Source organism: Hirundo rustica, chromosome 8, assembly GCF_015227805.2.
Source record: "Hirundo rustica isolate bHirRus1 chromosome 8, bHirRus1.pri.v3, whole genome shotgun sequence".
NCBI lineage: Eukaryota > Metazoa > Chordata > Aves > Passeriformes > Hirundinidae > Hirundo > Hirundo rustica.
The window spans coordinates 11,707,401-11,730,313 of record NC_053457.1 but is presented as its reverse complement, the minus strand read 5'-3'; the positions used below and the strand labels follow the sequence as shown (position 1 = coordinate 11,730,313).

The 22,913-nt window shown below is 43.3% G+C and overlaps 1 protein-coding gene across 3 annotated transcripts in view; it reads left to right on the top strand.

Annotated features, from left to right (window-relative positions):
- The window catches only part of LOC120755539 (putative threonine dehydratase), a 31,897-nt gene extending 11,801 nt beyond the window's left edge, over positions 1-20,096 (top strand). For all 3 annotated transcript variants that reach the window (XM_040070556.2, XM_040070555.2, XM_040070554.2), the window contains 9 exons: positions 834-950; positions 1,853-2,094; positions 5,653-5,818; positions 6,277-6,373; positions 7,249-7,324; positions 8,036-8,161; positions 9,378-9,545; positions 9,856-9,913; positions 17,596-20,096. In XM_040070556.2, the coding sequence (XP_039926490.1) occupies positions 834-950; positions 1,853-2,094; positions 5,653-5,818; positions 6,277-6,373; positions 7,249-7,324; positions 8,036-8,161; positions 9,378-9,545; positions 9,856-9,913; positions 17,596-17,694 (1,149 nt within the window). In that variant the 3' untranslated portion in view covers positions 17,695-20,096. The remainder of the gene's footprint in view (positions 1-833; positions 951-1,852; positions 2,095-5,652; positions 5,819-6,276; positions 6,374-7,248; positions 7,325-8,035; positions 8,162-9,377; positions 9,546-9,855; positions 9,914-17,595) is intronic.
- Positions 20,097-22,913: the final 2,817 nt, after the last annotated feature.

Genomic DNA, 22,913 nt, shown 5'->3' with positions numbered 1-22,913 from the left:
GCCTGGGGAGCTGGCACCCACAGGCTTACTGGAGCTTTATTTCACAAGTTATCTTGTGTAAGACTCTTGGTTTAGTGAATATGGTAATAGAAAATTAATATGTTGATGCATGCTGGGAGCATCTTATTATAAAACTTAACAAATATTTGTCATTAAAAATGTTTAAAAATCAGGCACTTGAGCAGTGCATCACATGTAATGTGCTTGCTAATCTTCCTCAGCCCAGGCACCCTTCTGTTCCAAATACTAAGCTTTTCCAAACAGCTGCTTCTTACATTTGCAGTCCTGGGAAATTGTTTTTTATTATTTCCATCTTTCAGTAAGAAATGTCTTTACTAATATTCTACTGGCCTTAGGATGCAAAATGGACAACACTCAGTAGTGAATCCGTGGCAGAAACTGTAGCAGAGTCATAATGGGGCTCAAGGAGCTATTTTCTCATGGCTTTTGTATCTGTTAGATGATGGCCTTATTTTTTGGGTATTCATTATCCCATTCTGGCAAGTGCTGGAAGCATGGGTTTTGAGATAGTTGAAAATATTTATTGTAATGCCTGTGTTCATAAAGGAAGAGCCAAAGCAAGAGCTATTTTCAGAGTTCTTAGTGGCATGTGGTCCATATTTCACTGCTGTGAGTTTGAAAATCACTTCCATAAAGCAGAAGGACTTGGTAGGAAACAACACACTGTTGTGTATTTATTAAGAACCAGAAGATTTTACTTTCTAGAGCTCTTATATAGCAGTAGGACTTACGCCTCAACAGGCAGCTGATGGGGTGTGGAAGACTTTTCTTAATAGTAGCTATATTAACATAATATTATTTATCTCCTCCAGTATTCTAGGCTATCCAAGCAGTATGGAATGGACATCTACCTGAAGAAGGAGTTCCTCCAGTACACGGGGTCTGTGAAGGAACGAGGTGTACTTTACCTTCTGATGTCATTGCCTCAGGTATGGCAAAATGTCAGCGTTCAAAAAGAAGTAGATTAGCATGAAAATGGAGCAGAGTTGAAGATAAATTTACCTCTAATCTCTGTGAAACCAAAGTGTTTCTTTTCTTTAGAATCATTGTACTGAACACAGCATGCGAACAGAGATGGGTCTGAATGTGAAATACTACTTTATTTACAGCTGGCTGATCTGCTGGTGAAATTCTTAAAAATGTTTGAAACAAAGGCTTGCAAAATGGGAACATCAGCATTTTCCTGTGGCATTAAGATGCAAGTGTTTTTATGTGTATTGTAGTTCTGATATGTTGAAACTACCAAACTCATGAGCGATGATGAAACTGAATTACAATGAGTGATGACAAAGACCTAGATCACCAATTGATTTTGTAACGAATTTCAGTTTTCTTACATGAATAGCTTGTTTATCATTTGTCATAGGAGGTTGTTGCCATTGTCATAGGGGTCTCTGCAGTAATAACTGTTATAATAGGCATGAGACAGAAGCCCAGAGCAGTGTTTATTCCTGCCTTTCGTAATATAAATGAAATCTTCTATTATAAAATGAAGTCTGAAATGAAATCATTTCATACAGGCAGAGCAGAGCTATCAGCTCTGAGGGATCAGATATCAGCACTTCTGTGATCAGTTAGAGTTTTTCAGCTCTTTCCAATGGAACTAGAATTGAACCCAGAGGAGTGCAGGCACAGCGATTGATCTTGTGCTGTTTTAGCTTAGTGTGTAAATCCTGAGATCGCACCAGGCATGCCTATACTGTACCACAATATCCCAATTTAATCAGCTAGTAAAGGAAAAAGAGGAAGTCAGACCATTAGAATGATCCAGGATCATTTGGGACAACTGTGTGACTCTGTATAATGTGCAACGAGCAACCCTGTTTTCTAGGAGCAGCAAAGGAAAGGGGTGATCGTGGCTTCGGACAGTAACTTTTCCATGGCTGTTGCTTACCACGCCTCCGAGCTGCGTATTCCCGTGTTTGTCATCGTGTCCACCAGCACGGCTCCGGGCAGGGTGCGCACGTGCCGCGACTACGGCGCCATGGTGATCTCCTACGGCACCACCGCCAGGGATTCCCAGGTGCACGCCAGGAGGCTGGCGCAGGAGAACGGCTACCTCTACCTCGAGGAGTGAGTGAAAGCCAGGCTCCTTAGAAAGATCTGATTAGATGCTTGCACGGCTCTGCAAAAACAATTAGTTTCATTAAAATGTTATCACAGCTCATCGAAATGGTCCTCTTACCTGGAACGTGGACAGTTCTGTCTTCCCAGGCACAAAGCAGGTCTTTTTGTAACGCTTGGGGATGGAGACCAAAATGAAACACTCTTCTCTGCCCCCAAATTAGGCAAACTCTGTGATTAAGGATTGCTATGGCCTAATATGATAATGGCTATAGGTTAATTCTTTAGGAACTCTGTCAGCAAGAACGAAGGCTAGTGTTCATTTCTGGTCTTTATTTGAAGAGGTAAAAGTTAACCTTTAATGCAAAGCATCCAGTGGGATAATGTGGAGCAAGAGAAGGTTAATGCTCTAAGATTTTCACATATCTGGTGTGAGGAAAAAAGGTGATACTGCCTTGCAAAAAAGATGATTAAGAGGCTACTTCACACATACATTTAAAATAGCTAAGGTTGACCATAAATTTAAATTTGAACTGTTTGAAGTCACTGGACAAGGCAGATCTAACAAAAACATAGATAAAACAGGCAAAGCCACTTAGAACTCATACCTTTTCCCTTTTCTCTTTAATCTCTGTAGTCTCTTATGCATTCCCCCCTACCTTATGTTTTTACCTTTCTTCAAGAAAGATTTCCAAAAGCACAGAGGGGTGGATCATTAACAGTGGTCCCTCTGAGCTGCAATGTTCCTGTCCCCTGACCATTGCTGCTTCTGCTCAGGCTTCATCCTACTCTTGGTGTTTTTATAGCATCTCCTGCAGGGAGTGCCTGTTCCCCTCCAGCTCCCAGACACTGCTGCCTTAAACACAGTAATGATGAGTGGTGTTGCCTGGAAAGAAGAACCCAGAGTGAGCAGAACAGAGGAAGTCCTCACTTCTTTCCCAGCTGGTGTATTGGGAAGGCAGTACTCCAATCTGTCCTGTTCAACTCCTCTGTTAGTCTGCAGCAGCCAGTGACACACAGGGCTGGTTCGTGTGCCTGCTCTGCCACCATGGGCACAGTCTTGTCTCAGACTGGGATTTTTGGTGGGGAATGAAGTGCCCTGAATCCCAAAGAATTTTAAGCACTTTTGACTCCTTTGAAAACCCCAGTTTTCCATAACTTTGATTTCCAAATTTCTGTCAGCTATTTTTCAATTGATGTTAACTTCCAGCTGACATGCACCAACTATCACATTCACACATAAGAACTTAATTATTTTATTGTAATTTGATGTTTAATCTTCCCCTCCTCCCTAAATAATGATTTAAATTACATAAGGTAGATATTCTCCAGGTTCATGAAGTTCCAGGGACAATGCATATCTAGAACTTCAGCATCCAACACTGAGGAACTCTAAATGTACACACTACCATTAATAATACTGAAGCACTCTGATATATTTCAGGTTACAAGAAACAGAATTGTTCAATCTGACTATATTTAATTAAAACCTCACAGATGCAATTTTTCACTGGGGGTGGGGGTAGAAAAAAAGGAAGAAACGCCCCACTTCAATTGTGAGCCTTTTCATAGTGGGATATCTGAAAAATATTCTGTTAGGTGTAGACCTGGAGAGATTTCCCAGTGTCATGCATGCCTTTATGGGTAGCCAGTCTTCTCCAGTGTGGGTCTGACACACATTCTTGTCACTTGCCAAAGCTGTTTGTAAAATACCAGCTGATCTACCCATTTGGAGCTTCCAAATGTCATTTGGTTTCCATTTATTCTAGCCTAGATACAATCCCTAGTTTGGTCTCTGGGTCTCCTCACACAGTAATTCATTCTGCCCTTCCTGAAGCAGACACTACGTGTCTGGGTTTGGCTGCGCCTGCCTGGGTGATGCCCTGCAGCTGGGTGTGTCATTGTCAGCTCTTCCCATTGCTTGAGTGCAATTAAAATACTGTGTCATGAAAAATGACCATGCAAGAATTCAAATAGATGAAGGACACTTTTTACTCAGGTGCAACTTCCTGGGAAATCCCAGGAAGGAAATGTGATTTTTCAAATTGGAATTCAATCATTTAGTCTGCCTAATTGCTGCCTAGGTGCCATGAAATTTTTACTAACTATAGGGGCTCAGGACCTCATTATAAATGCAATGTGACTATTGCCAATAACTAACTCATAACCTCTGGGAGGATGTGAGAAAGGTCCCTTGGTGAATCAGGGAGGAAAGAGTGCTGCAGGTTGAATTACACACCTTCCTTCCTTGAGAGCCCATTTTTTTCTTGTGTAACTCCATACCTAAATGCAGATCAAACCTGATCATTTGTGATCTGGTGAGTCTGTTATTCTGTCCACCAGACTCTGAGCCCTCTACTTGGAACAGGTAGGAACATAGAATAGAAACAAAAATCCTTGTTTCAGTCTGTAGTCTTTAGATTTATCTGCCCTGTTCTGTCATTTTGCCTCGGTGGCATATGATACTCAGAGATGTGTTTGCTTTCAAAAAACAAAAGTTACCAGTCACAATGCAAAGAAATTCTCCCATTTTATTGTAAAAGCTGACAACTGATCAGTGAACTGATGTTTCAACTGAATGTTAGCAAGGAAAACATGATGATCTGAAATATCGATTCAAATTGCTAGCAGCTCTCCTGGCCCAGAGCAGTCTCATTTGGACTGTTTTCAGTTGTGAGAGAGGTTTTATTCCTTCACTGAATATCCCAAGCCTTCATTCATTTTTGCAGGTCCCCGTGTAACTATGGCAGGAGTAAAGTCAAGTAAATCAAGTACAGTCATTGGATCTATAATTCTGTTTGCCAGAAAAAGCAGAATGTACAGATAGCTCACATTTCTTATATAAAGTTCTACATTTGCATCATTGCTAACTTGTAAATAAAATGCAAACCAGCTTTAGAAATAGATCCAAGTCAGTCGTGTGACTGTAGAGTGGAGTTTTCTTCAATTTTTTGATGCTGCTTGTCCCTATTCTTTATAATATATTTGCCTGAAAGTATTTTACCAGTGAATATTTTGGCATGACTAAATGCTTCACTTACTGCAAAGGTATCAGGTATTGGCCCTGGACTGTGGAAAGACAACTCTAGCGATCTGTTTGGTATTTGTGAGGTTGAACATACTGCATAAATCTCATGAAAATTTCCATTCATCACAAACACTAAATCCACTGATAAGTAAAGAAGGGATTTCTTTTTGAGGCTTTGCTTGTAGTTTGGACTGCAACATTTAAAATTTATGAAGCTGAAGGAAGTGACGGCAATGGAAACATGACTTCTCCCTGCCAGTTCTGTAAACACCTGATAACAATGGGAGTTAAGTGCTCTTCGGTCTGAAGACTCTTTAAGGGGCTTGTCTAGAGCACAAGTTTTCTCCCAGTAGGCAGCAGCATGCCCTGGTCCACCTGATGGCACTGTCCTGTTTGCATCACCTCCTCCTCCCACGTGCTGCTGATATACTCTCACATTTATCTTTTTTCTGCTGAGCAATGTCTTGAAAGTAGTAGACTGAATTACTGCTGCACTGACAACTGTGACCTCTGCTGATGTGTGCCCTTCCTTCCCACAGGGAGGACAGTGCTGTCTACCTCTCAGGCCTGGGAACCGTGGGGCTGGAGATGTACGAGCAGGTGCCAAAGCTGGACGCAGTGATTTTCCCTGCAGGAGGCCACTGTGGCCTGCTGGCAGGGTCAGCTGCTGCACTCAAACACCTCAACCCACATATTGCTGTAATTGTAAGTTGCCTTTCACCTATTCAGCGCTGTGTTTGGGTGGCTTTCTCCACAGCTGTTTACAAAAGACACTGGTATCTAGTGACACTTGCAGAGACTGCCTATGCTGGGACAGGAGCTATCTGATCCCATGGGCTTTGCCTCAGAGAAGACCCTGTGAGAACCAGAGAAGTTCCTGTCCCTTGGCTGTTTGGCTGGATTTAAGAGAAAATTGTGGGAAGACTTTTTCTAAGCAAATAAAATCCAGTTTTTCTCTGTTTTGAAATGAGTTCTTACTGGAAAACTTTGGTTCTAAGTAAGCCACAGAATAATTTCAGTGGTCGGACGGTTGTTTTGCAACTTGAAATTAATTGTTAATTTGAAGAGGAAATTTCTGTATTTTTTGCTATCTGCTTTGGTGGCAGTTATAACTTATGTTATAACTGGTTCAGTAAAAAAGTGACAGCATCTCTCTTCCTCAGGGAGTTGAATCTGAAAGTTTTCCAGTATTGCAACAGTCCTTAAAAGCTGGCCACCCAACTGATGACCAGGCCTGCAACAATCATCACTTCTATGGAGGTGAGAAAATCCCTTTTTCAGTATTCTTTTGGAGGTAAAATAAAGGTTGTAAGAGATTTCTCCAACTATATTGTTTTCTTATTATTTCAGTTCAAACATATTTTAGGGGAGTTCTCTAGAGAGTCAGAATGTAGTTCAAGCTGTAAAAGCAACTTCTGCCACATTTTCTCCCACACCCTGATGGGGTAAAATACTATTTCCTGTGCACATGAGTACTTAGAGATATGAGAGTATTAATCTGAACATTGTGCTCACATGCAGCATCTAAAGCAGTGGAGTCAATGAGAAAACTCTTGCGTAAAAGACTAATTTGGGAAAAGGCAGGAAAATGATGCAGTGCTTAAATGCTTTGCTTTAGACCCAAAACTGTTCTCAGAACAAAAGTGTTTATAAATGGTACAGTTGTTTCCACATCATTTGCTCAAAAAACCTCAACTGTTAAGCAATTTAAGAACATCCTGTTTGCCTGGTATTCAAATCTCTGGATGTTTTGGATTAAGTGAGAGTTTTATAAGAAACTTCTAATTTCTCTTGGTTAGCTCTGCCTGTGTCTGCACTCTTAGGCAGCTGTCCTGCCAGAGGTAACAAGCCCAGTGCCATGAAGCTCTGGGCTGCAGGGTCACTCTCACACTGCAACACTGCCAGTGAAGTAGCCGAAGTTTCTTGAAGGGGTCCAAAATGGCAAAATCTTCTTGTGAGATTTGGTCTTTAATTACCAAACACATTTCTGTCACATGAAAAAAATCAAGCAACTTAAGGTCATGTAACAGCAGTGTGCTGCACTCATTAAGGGCACAAACCAGCCAGGACTCTAAAAAAATGTTGAATATGTCTAAAGCAGTCAACTTCATATTTTTGTCTTTTGAAATCTGCAGATGTGAGTGGAGTTTGCTTTGGCAGCAACTCTTTGCAGCTGACTGGGAAGCTTGTGGATAAAGTTGTTGCTGTGAGGTAGGTGAAGAAAAAGAGCGAAATGAAAAATACTGGATGGACATTGTTGTATATGAAAAATGTGCTCTGCCAGCAGGGTATGGTGGTTCTGCATGTGCAGTGGAGAGCAGGTTGGCAGCAGCTGCCATCGTGCAGAGTGGGGGAGTGTGGGGATGGGGTACCTTTCCTTCAAAGAGGGGCACTGAAAGACTTTGAACCCAGACCCACATACCACAGAATTACAGAATATCTCAAAATAGAAGAGGCCCGTGAAGGATTATTATCAAGCCCAACTCCCAGCTCCTCACAGGACTACCTAAAACTAAGTGCTATGACAAAAAGTGGTGTCTAAACTGACCCTTTGGCCAAAACTTCACCTGCCACCACTACCTGGTCATGCTCTGGGTGTAAAAATTGTCCTGGTGTTTTACAACACCTGAAGGCAGCCCTTGACAAACCTCTTCTAAATCCTCACAAAAAGGCCACATTTGTCGAAGATACTTATTAGTAGGATTTAGGTAATATTTCTAGTAAAAATGCCGTCCTGTCTTTCAGTTAATTATGAGTCTGAGCTGTACATCCACCCCCTGCAGCACACCGTCCTGTAACACCACCTTGGGGTCATATATATCTGGGTGGAAGGCAAGAACCCAGTGATGCATACACATGTTATCTTCTGGTTTGGGGGCTCTTCTGATTTGATTTGTTTTGACCCAAGTCTCTTGCTTTCAGGGAGGAGGACATCCTCATTTCAATGCTGAGGCTGCTGGAGTATGAGCGAGCCACGGTTGATGCAGAAGGGGCCATTGGACTTGCAGCACTGGTGGCAGGGAAGCTGCCTGAGTTGAAGGGTAAAAGGTACAGCAGCTATTGCAGACAGGGAACTGTAGCAAAAACATGGGACTGAGCACCTTGGTCCCAGGAAATGGTGAAAATCTCCTTGTTCTATGGGTGACGTGGCAGTTCCTGCCCTGAACTGGCAAGGGGCTCATCGGGGGCAGGAACTTCAGACTGACTAGACTGGTCACAGGTGGTAAGATTGTGTTGGATCAGACAAATGCCAGCCTGGAGACCTGACAAATCTTGTCCCTTTCCTCGATTCCCAGATATTTGGAGGAGAAGCAGTTACAGCTCCACGAGGCATCATCGCACCTGCCAGGACAGCGTCCTGCTCTTGTCAGCCTGCTGTCTCCTCTCGTTCCACTTGTGGAATCCAGCCCTGTCTGTGGTGGGACAGGAGCTAGGCTGGCTGCTGCAGTGACCCAGTGGCACCTGCCTCCCAGTCCTGAGAACTGTCCCCACAGTCAGAGGGATTATCCTTGTGCTTAGTGTTGAACGTGTGGCCAAGTGCTGCCTTGCCTCTCAGTTGAGGGCTCAGCACTTAAGTGGATTGAGCCTTGGCTCAGGTCATAGTTCAGAATGTATTTAAACATACACGCCCTCAAGACAAAATAAAATTGCTAGTGCACAGCATTATGCACTAAAATACTGCTGAGGCAATTCTTCAGAAGAGGCTGACACTACACACAGAGCAGCAACACAGTACAGCTAAAATAAAAGGGAAAATGCAAAGGCTTGGTCCCAAAGAGGTTAGGTTTGACTCTGCAGAGAGAGATTTTCATAGACTAATCATGTGGCTCTTCACCTGAACTTCAAACATTTCTGCACTCATTTTTCAGGGTTGTGATGAATTTAATCAGTGGTTGCAGAAAGCCTTGAACATATACATTGTCTGATCAGTAAGAGGCTGAAACTTAGAACTTCCAGGGGAGAATTATGTCAAATTTTTAAAACTTGAAACATAGACCTCCAGCTAATTATCTCTAACAAAACTCAAATCTCCAGGAAATACAAAATGAAAACAACATTCCAGACCAACAAATGGAGCCAGCTTCTTGGCCTCCCCTACCTGCTCACAGTGGATACTGAGAGGCAGGAGCCCTCTGACACGTAAAACTTATTGAGGGGAGGTTCTAGCAGGCCTTAGGCTGATATTGTTACAGTGTTTATGTTTTATGGTTCCTTTACACGGGCAATTGTTAATCAAAACTCCCGTTTTTCTGTCTGTTTTCAGAGTGGCAGTTGTTCTATGCAGTGGAAACCTGGAATTACATTTGCTGCAGCAGTGCATAGCTCGTGCCCTGACCCTGGATAACAGAGTGTGCAGATTTTCCCTTGTGATTTCCGACTGCCCAGGAGACATGGCAAAGCTACTGGAGATTTTGGCTCGGGAAGAAGCAAGGTAAATCACATTAATAGTTGGGAAATATAATCACAGACTAGCACAAAGATTATTAAAGATTGGGAGATGTTTCCAGCCATCTCTGAGGCTGAGTCTGTAAGTAATTAATTAATCAAAGGGGGTTTTTCTTGTTATATTGTAGAGAAGTTTTTATTTCCTTCATTTTTGATCCAATCTGAAAACACCTTTATAGCTTAGAATTGCGTCTAATTCAAAAAGGAAAGATATCTACTCTCCAAACACTTACAGAAACTGTTTTGCAATGACAAGGGATTGTTGTGATCTCTAATTTGTCCCTTATTTGATCTAGAGTTTTGGATATCAAACAAGAGCGCACGTTTGTGACGTCTGAGCTCTTCACTGTCCAGGTAAGATGAGATGCAATTGCAGTTTCTCTAATAGTACTGGCTTCCCCTAGTTTATTCTGCTGTCCTGTCTCTATGCCTGTGTTGAAGAAGTCCAACAGAGCGTGCACAGTGTCAGAGATTATTTCCTCTGTGTTGTACAGCTTCTTGCCAAACACTTAGCAGGAATATAAATATCACAGGACCAGTTTTACCTGCTGTTGCAACACCCTGGTGGAGTACTCCAGGCATTGTATTGCACTGCTGCTGGTATGAACCCTCCTGACATGTGGCAGGGTGCTGGAGGAGGTGAGCAAGCTGCAGCATCCATCAGAACTTGAAGAGCCAGCTGTGTAGGCTGGCTTTAATTGTCTGACATGTTTGCCTTGAAGCAATATTGAGAACACCCTTACTCTTAAGGAATTCTGGTTTTTAACTAGGGACTCCGTTTTGTTTCTTATCCACCAAGGGCACAGAGGAAAGCCTCTGCTGAGTGTTGGATGCAGAAACAGCGACGAGGTGTTACCAGCTAATGGTGTCTCTTAAAAGGACCATTTGTCTTATGGTATATCTCTTATTTCAACTGGTTAGGCAAAGGTGTGGTCCTATTGATTTCATGCTATCGCTGTCCTGGTCCAACCTGACTTAGTTTGTGAAACCTCAGGTGCAAGTCGGATCAGAGATCTTCGCTAAACTGGCTCGTAATTGGGGTGCAGAAATGTTACTGGGTCAGCAAGTTCTTGGATTTTGGCCTTTAAATTTAATTTCCCACCTGGATGCAAAAGCCTTCTCAATATTTTCCCTTGCAGACATAAAGAGGTAGATTAAAGATCACTATAGTACATGATATCATCAGTACTCTCATCTAGGACTTAGCCCACGTTGTTCTGCAGTGTGCCATAATGATAGGCCAGCTCACTGCTTTGGGTGATGTGGAGACAGCGTGACCCTCGCTGCACGAGGTGGAAAAATCCCTCTGAGTGTCTAACTTAGCTCTGGAAATGCTTTTCACTGAAGGCTGCATTCAACATAACCTGTCACTCTCATAAAAAATTTTCAATGCCATTTTTATGGAGTGAGGCTTATAGATTTTCTTAATGCTATTAAGCAAATGAAAGGAAATCTACTGTCTTAGGTGGTTGTTTGGGTTTTGTTTTCATTTGTTTTGGTTTGGGGGGTTTTTTGGGTGGGTTTTTTTAGGGCTTTTGTTTTTGTTTTTGTTTTTTTTTTAGTTTTTAGTAAATACAGGCCCTGAATGAGAACAGTGCCACCTGCTATTCTCTGCACTTTAAACACAATGCATTTTCACTGACTGTCCACTTCAAGAATCTGACCGTGTTGTACAAAAAGGTCGAAGGGAGGAATTTGCACCCCTGAATAATTTAATTGGATATTGGATTTGCATGATGGCTTTCAATCAGCCTGGGAGAGGCTATTGGATAATTAGATGTGAAGTACAAAGTAGTGACCCAGACATACAGACCTCTGCAGGCAGCTCTATCCGGCGATATCTAGAGGATTGTGAAGCTTTCTTTGAAAATTAAAACACATGTAATCAAAATGGGTAAAATATAGAGTTTATATGTAAGCATCAAAATAATTTGCTCTATCCAGGTACAAGAAAAAATACATATTTTCATAGTAAAGCTAATACCTGTGAGGCATGTTTTGGTTTTTCTTTGTTGTTTCTAAAAGCCAAAGTCCTGTGTCATCTAAAATTTTTGAGCCATTGTTATGTAAATCACTGCACATAAAAAAAAGCATGAATTTAAACCTGGATCAAGAACCAAAATATCCACCTTGTGTTGTACTGGCGGTAATAACAAGAAAGGCCTTGCAGCTGTAGGCATTTCTTTCTGACTTGAATGTGTACTTCTGACTGTGGATATAGATTAGGTGTTTGACAGAACAGAGCAGTGAGCACGAATGCTGATTTCAAACACTAAATCTGTCCTGTCAAGATTATTGCTCAGTATTTAATCATCCTTTTAGATTTCCCATTTTATCTCTAAAGAAGAGAAACTTGGCCTCTAGTCACTTATCAGGATGGTAGAGCTGCTTTGGTTGGGTTTTTTTTTCATTCTAGTGCAATGCTTTTCTAGGTTAGTGTTTGTTCCTCTAGAGCACACTTGGAACACTCTCTGGGAAGATCCCTGCTGATAGTCTGATTTCATGAAAAAGTAAGGACTTTCTAAAATGAAATTATATGTTCAAACTATACTTCTGGAAAAAAAGACTTCTGGAACATTCTACTGACAAAAATAAGAGTTTTGGGGTTTTTTTACTAAAAATAAGGAAGGAATATGTCTATATTAGGGTAAAAAGTGCCTTGTGCAGAGGGATCAGCTGCTTGTATCCCTTGGAATATTATGGGAGTTTCTTTGGGATTCTGCCCGCTCATACCTCCAGTTTAGATTCTCTTCCCTTGTGACTCATTCTGGATTTCTTTCTCACAGAGGACTACTCCCTGATTCACTCTTACCTGACTGGTTAGGAAACTACTTCCAAAGTCCCTATATTGAAATAGATAACTCTTAGCAAATCAGACAAATAACCAGTCTGGTAGGCTTCACATTTTACAGCTGTTGAAGGAGGTTAGATGACTGGGAATATCTAGACAGAAAAAAGATCTGAGCTAATGAAAAAAATCATCTGGTATCACCAGTTAACTGGATAGAGAGATCAAAAGGACTACCCAATTCATGGAGGGGAAACTACAGCTTGCTTCTGTGGACTTTCCTGGTCTCCATCAGGAGTATTCCTCAGATTCAATTGGGACAATTTATCACTTAAATTGCTTCCCTCTGTAAACTTCTTTAAAACCATTTAAGTCCCTTTAATTTCATATTACTGTTGGCTCAGAGAGAAGTCAATGAGCAAAATCAATAAGCAACTTAATAAGGTAAGGTCATTCTTTGCTCATTGCAGAGATCAGCACCTTGCCTGCTTAATAAGTGTCTAATTTTTGGACTCAGGCAACCCAGTTGAAAAAAATATCTCTGAGCTCATCAATTTTATAGAAAAGTCTTCTCCCCACTGAAACTATAGCATAATCAAACTGGCAGGTCCAGGAGAGTTCTGTAAGGTCTTGAATTGCCCCAGCAGCTTTTCAGTGGGTGGCTTTTGCACTGCAGTGGTGGCAGTGCTCCCTCTGAGCTCACTCCTGTCTGACATTTTGGGTTGTCTGCTCTGTTCACTTCAGACCTCTCGGGAGCTTCACTATGCTGTGGTTTTGAGGAACTTGGAAGAGACAGGCTGTAAAAAGAACATCTGCCACATTACTTCTCCCTCTTGTCTGTGCATGAAAATGCTAAATCATGAATCAAATATTTCCTTTTCTTTTCAGTAACATTACACATTCTCCTGGTGGTGCTGGAATTCCTGGCTTTGTGTGGTGTAATACCTTTTTTTCTCATACAGTTCATTCACTTCAGGCTAGAACTCAATAAATTATTTTAGTCTGCTCTGGTCAATTTGAATAAACTTGTTTGGGCCAATTTGCATTTGTAAAGGCCGGAAGGGAATATTTTGGATTAGAGTCTCCTGTTGACAACACATTCCCTGCTATTGCCCTGTGAAGCAAATACATAGGAGCAGGCAGCTGTAGAGCTAAGAAGGATGCTGTCATTCATTCCCAAAGCATTTCCTGCATGACCCTGGGCAAGGCTGTGTTTCCATGTGCCATTTCCCCACTGCAGACTGGAGATGCTGGGAGTGGGAAGGTCAGTTCTCCATTTCTTCTGAGGCCCTCCAGAAGAATTCGGTCGCGTTCTCTAATGGCATTCCAGAGCAGGCTGTGGTACAGAGTGGCCTGGCCCAGCTGGAGAATGAGAGCCTGGCTCTGGGGAGGCTCTCAGTGCTCCTGATGGGTTGTTACCTGCCTTACGTAATGTGGCGGTAGCTTGTCCCTGCCCGTGCTCACCCGCTCGCCCACCCAACGCGCCCACTGCCAGAAGATAAGGGCTCGGGTTGCACAACCAGCTGGCAGCTGCTGCACTCCTTCTCAAGCATTCCACTCTCTGACCTTGGGGACAATCTGGCAGCTGATCCCCAAACCATCAGCTGAGCTGCTGTTACCAAATAACCTATAATGTGCAGTAATCTACGCTGGGTGTTTACCAAATAATTCAGAAAATTGCCCGGTCGTCGATTTTCTAAAAGGAAACCCCTTGTTCTAAATACAGAACAGAAACCAGTGTATATAAATAAAGTTTTCACTCTTAACTCCAGTGACTTTTGTCCAAACAAACCTATAATGTTGCTAAATGTGGTGTATTGTGAATACTAAGTTATGCAAATCCAACAGCAATAGCTTAGGATGATGAATGTGATTTCTAGAATTAAAGAAGCAGGGTACAAAAGTTCAATGGATGATTCACAGATGTGAAGAGCTGCACTGGTTACTTGGGATTAACTTTATGTGGAGCCTGGGAAAGCACAAAAGACTGAAATCTCTTGATTCAGCAGTACTACTCATATTTCCTCTGCTCTCTAATATTGGCTCAGCGTGGCCACCCACTATTTTTATTTGCCCACACAGCCTGCAGATAGTAGGCATCAGGGAGCTGAGAGGCATGCCAAAATAATTTTTTAGGAAAATTAGGAAAAAATTATCTAAAAGGTGAAGTGCTTCTATTATGAGAACTTGCAGTTAAAAGGGAGTAGATGTGCCCACCCTATTAGCACAGAACTTTACAAATTTCTTCCTTTGGTGAAGTTACGAAATTTCCTCTCTTTCAAATCAGTGTAATTCCTAAGAATATTTGGATTTATGCATCTGGTTTTTGGTGTTGCACACCAATAACTTGTAATGTTTTTTTTCCTTTAATATTTTTTTTAGCCTTTGTCCTGCTTCCTCAATTATTTCCACTCATTAAATAAAACCCACAAGCCATTAATATTCAGTGAAATCTCTTCTGTCTTTAATTACTTGTAGGCCTGCTCTGAAAAAACCCTTACCACCTAACTAAACCCCTTGGATGAAATGTATCTTTAGATGACCTGTCAGAGGGAATGGAACTTTAAATGCAGTAAAAGATCCATCTGGCTGGTTATTTTAATGCTATTTAATTAATTAATCCAGCAAAAATATGGTATGTAGGAGAGAAATTCATAAAATGCACTCTGTTGTTGGTGGGTTTGTGGGGTTTTTGGTATGCAGGAAGGGAGGTGTGCTGTGCATGGCTGGCCCCGCAGCCAACAAGAGCTCTGCAGGCTCCAAAGTCCCATGTATAGCTCTGAGGGCTAATTAGTATGAAATAAGTTCAAAGTGAATTTCTCTCTGGTCATCATAAGTTACCTTGTTTGGTGTACATAGGTCCCATCGTTTGCTCTTAAATAAGATTATTTGGGGCACTTCCTCTTAGGTCATCGATAGCTATGAAAGCTCCTATGGGGAGTGGTACTGGGGTGCTTCTGCATCCCACGTAACATATAACCTCTTAAAGCTCCCTAGGAATGTGAGGGCTGCTCTGTTGACACTCGTGTAAATTATGTGTCCCAGGTGAAGCAACAAGAGAGAGCAGTTTGTGAGGGTAAAACCGCAGTGTAAATTGGCTTCTTCTAAGCAAGAAAGTAAATTCTTGCTGCTGGGATCTGTAGCTGTCCTGAGGTGTTGCATGATTCTCTCTTCACTCCTGCTGGGACTAAACATTCTATATTCCTCTCTTTGACAACTGTGAAAAATCAGGTGAATTTCTGGAGTTGTTTGTTATCACTGCTGTTGCTGTCACTGCTTTTATGATGCACTACAGCATTGTATCTCCCATATCAGCTGCTGGCTGTGGTGCAGGCTTAGAACAAAATGACAGTGTTTATCCAACCTGTTCATGAGCTCTCTGGCTCCAGTCTCGTGAGGTCTGCCTGGCTTCCATCAGGAGCAGAAAGGAAAGGGCAGAGAGGATAATTAGCCACAAATCAAAATGCTTCCCCATGCTTGCTTCCAGGGCAGAGCAACAGCTTGCTGCCAGACACGCGGGGCTGAATGTGTCACATCCAGACTGGTTCCAAGAGCAGCAATTGATTTATTCAGGACAAAACAGGCATGATTACTTCCGAAGAGGGAAAATCTTCCTTTTTGAAATTACAGACTCCATGTGAGATGCATGTGTCCCCTTGAAGATATGATTGCAAAGCTTTAGGGATTTTACATGAACCAGGGAATGGATAATGCGTGTTTGGTACGTTGGTGCTCTCTGGTACTTTTCCCAATCATTGTGTTCTCTCCCCTGTCCTCATTATTACTTGCCCTCTATGACTGTCCTTCTCATGAGATTAAATCCTACTTTTTTGAAGAAGAAAGAAATTAGCACCTAATTTTCTTTCCAAAGAACCAAACAAATGTGCAGCACAAGAGGCAAAGAATTACAAGACCAGATGAGAATTGTAGCTTATTTCATGATGGATATCTGAGAAGCTGTAGCCAGTTTTCTAATTGAGCTATGGCTATTTAGATTAACTTGGTGTGTTAGTGTTTTATATTTTCATTCAACCGTTTTGCTAAAGGTTTATTGTTATTTTAAGACAGTTCCAAAAAATATGAATTCAAAGTTCTTATTTGGAAATGTCCTTGTAAACAAATTAGAGTATTTTTTGCCTTGTTGCTTTCTAAAAGGGAAGCAGCTCTGATAGGAACATTTTGACAGGGCATGTCTGGAGCAGCCCACCATCAGGTTATCATGGCTCGTTGCTTCTCTGCTCTCTGTAGATTTACCTGTCACAATGAACTCTCTGTAGTTGCACCATGACACATCTCAGGTCCCTTCCTTGTTGGTTTTCCATGTTTCTGTGAGGGTTTTTTTCCATGTGGCACTTCTAACACCAGTGATTATCCTGCTGGCAGGACTAGCTGTAATGGAAGTCTCAAACTGTGAAGTATAATTTTCCTTCTGCACCTTTACATTGGTGCCTCATCTTTGCTAGTGCCCAGGCTTTCAAGTGATGGGGCAGAGATGTGATTATGCAAACAAGAGAGGTTATAGAAAAATTACCATTGAAGTTATTATCTTTAGTGCCTACATGACAGGATTTCAATGGTACATATGGAGGCAAGTGAAGAATTCAAAAAACTATCAAGATTAGTTTTGCCCAAGGTGTTTTATCAAGCAGCAGAACAATCATAAAAGAAAACTAGAAGTCATGCAATAAGCAAACAAAAGCCAGAATGAAGCAAGAAGGTGTGTGAGATGTGAAACCAGCAAAAATACCGCAGGGATGATAAAGAACTGGGGGAATAACTCCATGACAGACAAGAAAAGGAGAATATAAAAAGCTTGAAGGATGGAGGTTCTGGAACAAACACTTGCTAGAAACATGGATATGTGGTGAGGTAAGAGTCAGAAGTGGGTGAAATGGCGGCAATGCCACGTACATACCCCAGGGAATGGAAAAGAAAAGCTAACAGATGTCTTCAGGGAACCCAAGAGCAGAGAAGTGCTTTGCCCAGGAGCCAGCAGAGGATTAGCCTGTCTTATTTAAACTTTGAAGGCAATAAAGTAGGGTTTTTGGAAGGTTTTTTGGTCATGCAGATGGGTTGGAAGAGCCCCAGATGTCTGCAGTGTCAGTGTTCTTACCTGCATAGAGAGCAGATATCAGAGTCTTTATTTCGAACTGACTGTTTTTATGAGTGTATTTTAGGATTAAGTTGGAAATGGCTTTGTCTGAGATTGCTGCCATGCCATCAGGAATGGTCCTAATTCTTTTGCCAGGTCATCTGCACCGTGGAGACCAGAGACAAGATCCACACAGCCCAGCTGAGGAGCGCGCTCTTGGAACGCTACCCCACAACTGCCTGGACTGAGCGGTGACGGGCACAGCGCGGCTGGGGGGCACGAGGGCCTCTGACAAGGACTCTGCAGAGCCCCAGTCTTGAGGCTTGCACAACAAATACTGTCTTTCAAAGCTGAACAGTTAGCAAATAGTTTCAGCATCTTTATTTCCTGCTCAAAATGTAGTAAATGTCTTTGGGGAAAAAAAGTTAAACTCAAAACTTTCGATTAGCTAAGGGAAGCTCTTAGTCTCTGCCGGTGCTGGAATTCCTCAATTCATTATCAGCTGGCTGCCTGGATTTTAGCTAGTTTGTAGAATCCAATGATACTCCGTAAAGAAGCAGGGAGAAGGCATTTCTCTTTACATCTGAATATAGACCTCTCAAAGGTCTTTTGATTTTGATGCCCCTTGTTAGAGTAATGCAGCTCCTTCTGCTGGACTTAGCCACACTGCAAGTACTGAAATTTTCTGTTTCCAAGCCAGAAGCAGTTTTCTGTTTGCTAAATCTGCTTCAGGAGGTGTATACCTGTGTTTAGGTTGAACACACTTCTGTTCTGATCTTTTCTACCACGTGAGGAAAAATTATGCTAATAGAAGGTGATTCAAACACAGCCAGAAAAGCCCTTGGAAGATAAAAGTCAATATAATAATATTTTTTTTTCCCAAGGGAAAATGACCTGATTTGCAAAATAAAATTCCAAAATATTTTGCAGGAATTGAAGAAAAATATTGAGTATGATTAGAGCTCATAAACAGAACACAAATATATTTCTTGCCTCTGTTTTTGGAGATTCAGTATAAAAAGTAGCATATAGCTTGTGTTTCTGTATAAAAAGGGGTCTTGCTACTCATGTGAATTTTGTAATTAGCATTCCACTGATTATCTTAGTCTGTCTAAAACAGACTCTATCCATCTCACCTGACAGATTAAGCACACTGTTAATAGTGACACATATTTAAAGGCCACATATTAATAGCCAAAGGCAGTGCTGGCAGAAGAGGAAGCCTAAGTCTTAGGCACATGGCTAATGCAATTAACAAAGAACACATTGACCTAAATACCATTTTCATCACTACAGGCAGAGAACAACTAATAATATAATAGTCTGGGATGGCAAGAAATGTAAGAGAAGTTCAGGCCCTCTACTGAATGTGCACACAACACAGTTGTGCCTTTTCATTTGGGCAGAATTTAACTTAAACTCTGAGAAGACCTTATAGTACCTTCCAGTACCTAAAGGGGGCCTACAGGAAAGGGGCAATGGCTTTAAAGTGAAAGAGGGCAGTTTTGTATTAGGTGTTAGGGAGAAATGCTTTACTGTGAGGGTGGTGAGGCACTGACACAGGTTCCCCAGAAAGTTAGGGATGCCCCATCTCTGGAAGGATTCAAGGCCACGTTGGTTGGGGCTTTGAGCAACCTGGTCTAGTGAACAGAACTCCACGACAGGGAGGTTGGAACTAAATGGTCTTTAGAGTCCCTTCCAACCCAAACCATTCTGTGGTTCCATGATCCACCTCTCTCTCTAGCTTACACAGGCAAGATGGGATGAGAAGGGCAGCATTGGGGCTGTCTCTGCAGTATTATTTTTCTGGGCAATAATCTGTTTGCTCCTTCTTGTGGTTCACAAAGGAGCAGGAGTACAGAGACTGACAAATGGTGGACAAAAAATAGAAGTTGACAGATTTCCTCTGTTTTTGGAAGGAGCATAGTAGTTTGCATATGGAACTAAAAATTATTCATGCCCCGATGGTTAGTTTTGTTCCCTTCTGGCCATCCAGAATGATGGGTATAGGCCTTGGTCCTGTCACACACAACTCCTTTCTCTGCTGCCGGAAGAGTTTAAGAAATCTGTATGGAAATAGATGACAGAGTTCATATTACATACTTGTTACTTCCATTGGAACAAGAAATGAACATCACTGAAGAGCAGGTTTGGGGATGAGAACCCAATATAGGTAAGGGCCTAATTACCCTCTCATGTTTTTTGGAAAAAGTCTCAGGAAATTTTGAGGATGTTTCAGGTACCTGCATGAGAAGAAAATGGAGTTTTATAACCAAAGTTCTCAGTAGTGGCCAACAGGTTCTGCTGTCTGGATATTGGTTTAAAATTTGGTACTATCCTTGACTTTATTGTTTTAGAAGTTCAGACCATTAATAACTTCTTTCCTAATCAGTGGGAACCGCATTTAGCAAGTCTTCACAAACCTGGGGCAAGAAGACGTAGCAGTTAGATCAACCAAAAATCAATGCACTTGAAATCACTGTATGATTTTGGAAATGTGTTTGGGGTGGGGGGAAGGAAGGCAATGTCCAGAAAGTGCTTAAAATGTCAAACATGATATTTGCAGTTTGGTTTTATTTTTATTGTCTTAAGTATAAACATACTTTAAAGTGTAAATCACTCTTCAGTAATAAACACTTTGTATGTGAATATTATAATACCAGAGATGTTTTTCATTCTATATTGCCTTTATTGAAATCTCACTAGCTTAAAGACAAAATGAAGATCTTCCAAGGGGAAAAAAAAAAAAAAATCCTCAAAATGAGACATTTAAATGAATGTATGCTTGGAAAGAATAATGAAATACCTGTGCTGCTAACCTTTCTTTTTTGAATTGTGAAGTATAATAAGATCTATGGAATTTCAAAGATCTAATAATGTGATTTTGAATGTTTTATGTAAAGAAGTATTTTTATATAGAGTGTTCTTATTATGTACCTTGAAAAACAACTTTAATGATTATGTAAAACATTCACTAATGGTTAAATCAGCAAAATATAAATCTAAGCATTGCTATTTATTTGAAAAGTAATTAAAATTTTGCTATGCCACCTCAGCAATGAAATCTTTGCCATTCTCTTGTGTGATGCTGATAAGAGCCTCATTTAAAAAATCGGAGTTAATATTTTTCTCTTTTCTGTCACTGACATTGGCTCAAAATCCACCTGATGGATGCCAGAGGGGAGCTCTGAGGTGCCAGGGAGGAGAGTGCAGCTGGGCAGGATGGCTGCTCTGGCCCTGTGGAGTGGCAGACTCGTGGCCTGCTCCCCAGCGTGGTGCACGTCCTGCATGGAGCCTCCTCACTGCCATGGATCCTCACTGGTGCACGTCCTGCATGGACCCTCCTCACTGCCATGGATCCTCACTCCCCAGCACAGTGCATGTCCTGCATGGAGCCTCCTCACTGCCATGGATCCTCACTGGTGCACATCCTGCATGGAGCCTCCTCACTGCCGTGGATCCTCACTGGTGCACGTCCTGCATGGAGCCTCCTCACTGCCATGGATCCTCACTGGTGCACATCCTGCATGGAGCCTCCTCACTGCCATGGATCCTCACTCCCCAGCACAGTGCACGTCCTGCATGGACCCTCCTCACTGCCATGGATCCTCACTCCCCAGCGTGGTGCACGTCCTGCATGGAGCCTCCTCACTGCCATGGATCCTCACTGGTGCACGTCCTGCATGGACCCTCCTCACTGCCATGGATCCTCACTCCCCAGCACAGTGCATGTCCTGCATGGAGCCTCCTCACTGCCATGGATCCTCACTGGTGCACATCCTGCATGGAGCCTCCTCACTGCCGTGGATCCTCACTGGTGCACGTCCTGCATGGAGCCTCCTCACTGCCATGGATCCTCACTGGTGCACATCCTGCATGGAGCCTCCTCACTGCCATGGATCCTCACTGGTGCACATCCTGCATGGAGCCTCCTCACTGCCATGGATCCTCACTCCCCAGCGCAGTGCACGTCCTGCAAGGGACCCTCCTCACTGCCATGGATCCTCACTCCCCAGCACGGTGCACATCCTGCAAGGGACCCTCCTCACTGCCATGGATCCTCACTCCCCAGCACAGTGCACGTCCTGCATGGACCCTCCTCACTGCCATGGATCCCCACTCCCAGCACGGTGCACGTCCTGCATGGAGCCTCCTCACTGCTGTGGATCCTCACTCCCCAGCGCAGTGCACGTCCTGCATGGAGCCTCCTCACTGCCGTGGATCCTCACTCCCCAGCACAGTGCATGTCCTGCATGGAGCCTCCTCACTGCCATGGATCCTCACTCCCCAGCACAGTGCACGTCCTGCATGGAGCCTCCTCACTGCCATGGATCCTCACTGGTGCACATCCTGCATGGAGCCTCCTCACTGCCATGGATCCTCACTGGTGCACGTCCTGCATGGAGCCTCCTCACTGCCGTGGATCCTCACTCCCCAGCACAGTGCACGTCCTGCATGGAGCCTCCTCACTGCCATGGATCCTCACTGGTGCACGTCCTGCATGGAGCCTCCTCACTGCCGTGGATCCTCACTCCCCAGCACAGTGCACGTCCTGCATGGAGCCTCCTCACTGCCATGGATCCTCACTCCCCAGCACAGTGCACGTCCTGCATGGAGCCTCCTCACTGCCATGGATCCTCACTCCCCAGCACAGTGCACGTCCTGCATGGAGCCTCCTCACTGCCATGGATCCTCACTGGTGCACGTCCTGCATGGACCCTCCTCACTGCCATGGATCCTCACTGGTGCACGTCCTGCATGGACCCTCCTCACTGCCATGGATCCTCACTGGTGCACGTCCTGCATGGACCCTCCTCACTGCCATGGATCCTCACTGGTGCACGTCCTGCATGGAGCCTCCTCACTGCCATGGATCCTCACTGGTGCACGTCCTGCATGGACCCTCCTCACTGCCATGGATCCCCACTCCCAGCATGGTGCACATCCTGCATGGAGCCTCCTCACTGCCATGGATCCTCACTGGTGCACGTCCTGCATGGAGCCTCCTCAGTGCCATGGATCCTCACTCCCCAGCACAGTGCACATCCTGCAGGGACCCTCCTCACTGCCGTGGATCCAGGTGCTGTTTCCTGCCCTGTGCCCTGGCTGTGCCTGCCTGTGTTCCTGGGCAGTGGGAGGGTGTGGTGCAGTGTGTGGCTGGGCTCAGGTGGGTGGGAGAAGCCCATGAGATGGGCTGAGATCAGCTCTCAGGGGTTCTCATTGCAGTCACCACTAGCTTTGGGGAGCCAGTGCTTCAGTTCCAGGGTGCAGCTAGAATACACGGTCTTGTCTCCGGAGCAACAAGATGCCTGGACCTGGGTAGTTCCACTGGAGCTGTCCTAGGCACACACTGCTGCTCAGGGGCACAGCACAGCTTCTTCCCAGGACTGATGCAAGCATGGTGCATCTTAACTTGAAACAAAATCTCTTCCCAAACTGATTCCTTAATATTTTCAGCCAGGTCCTGTTAGCTG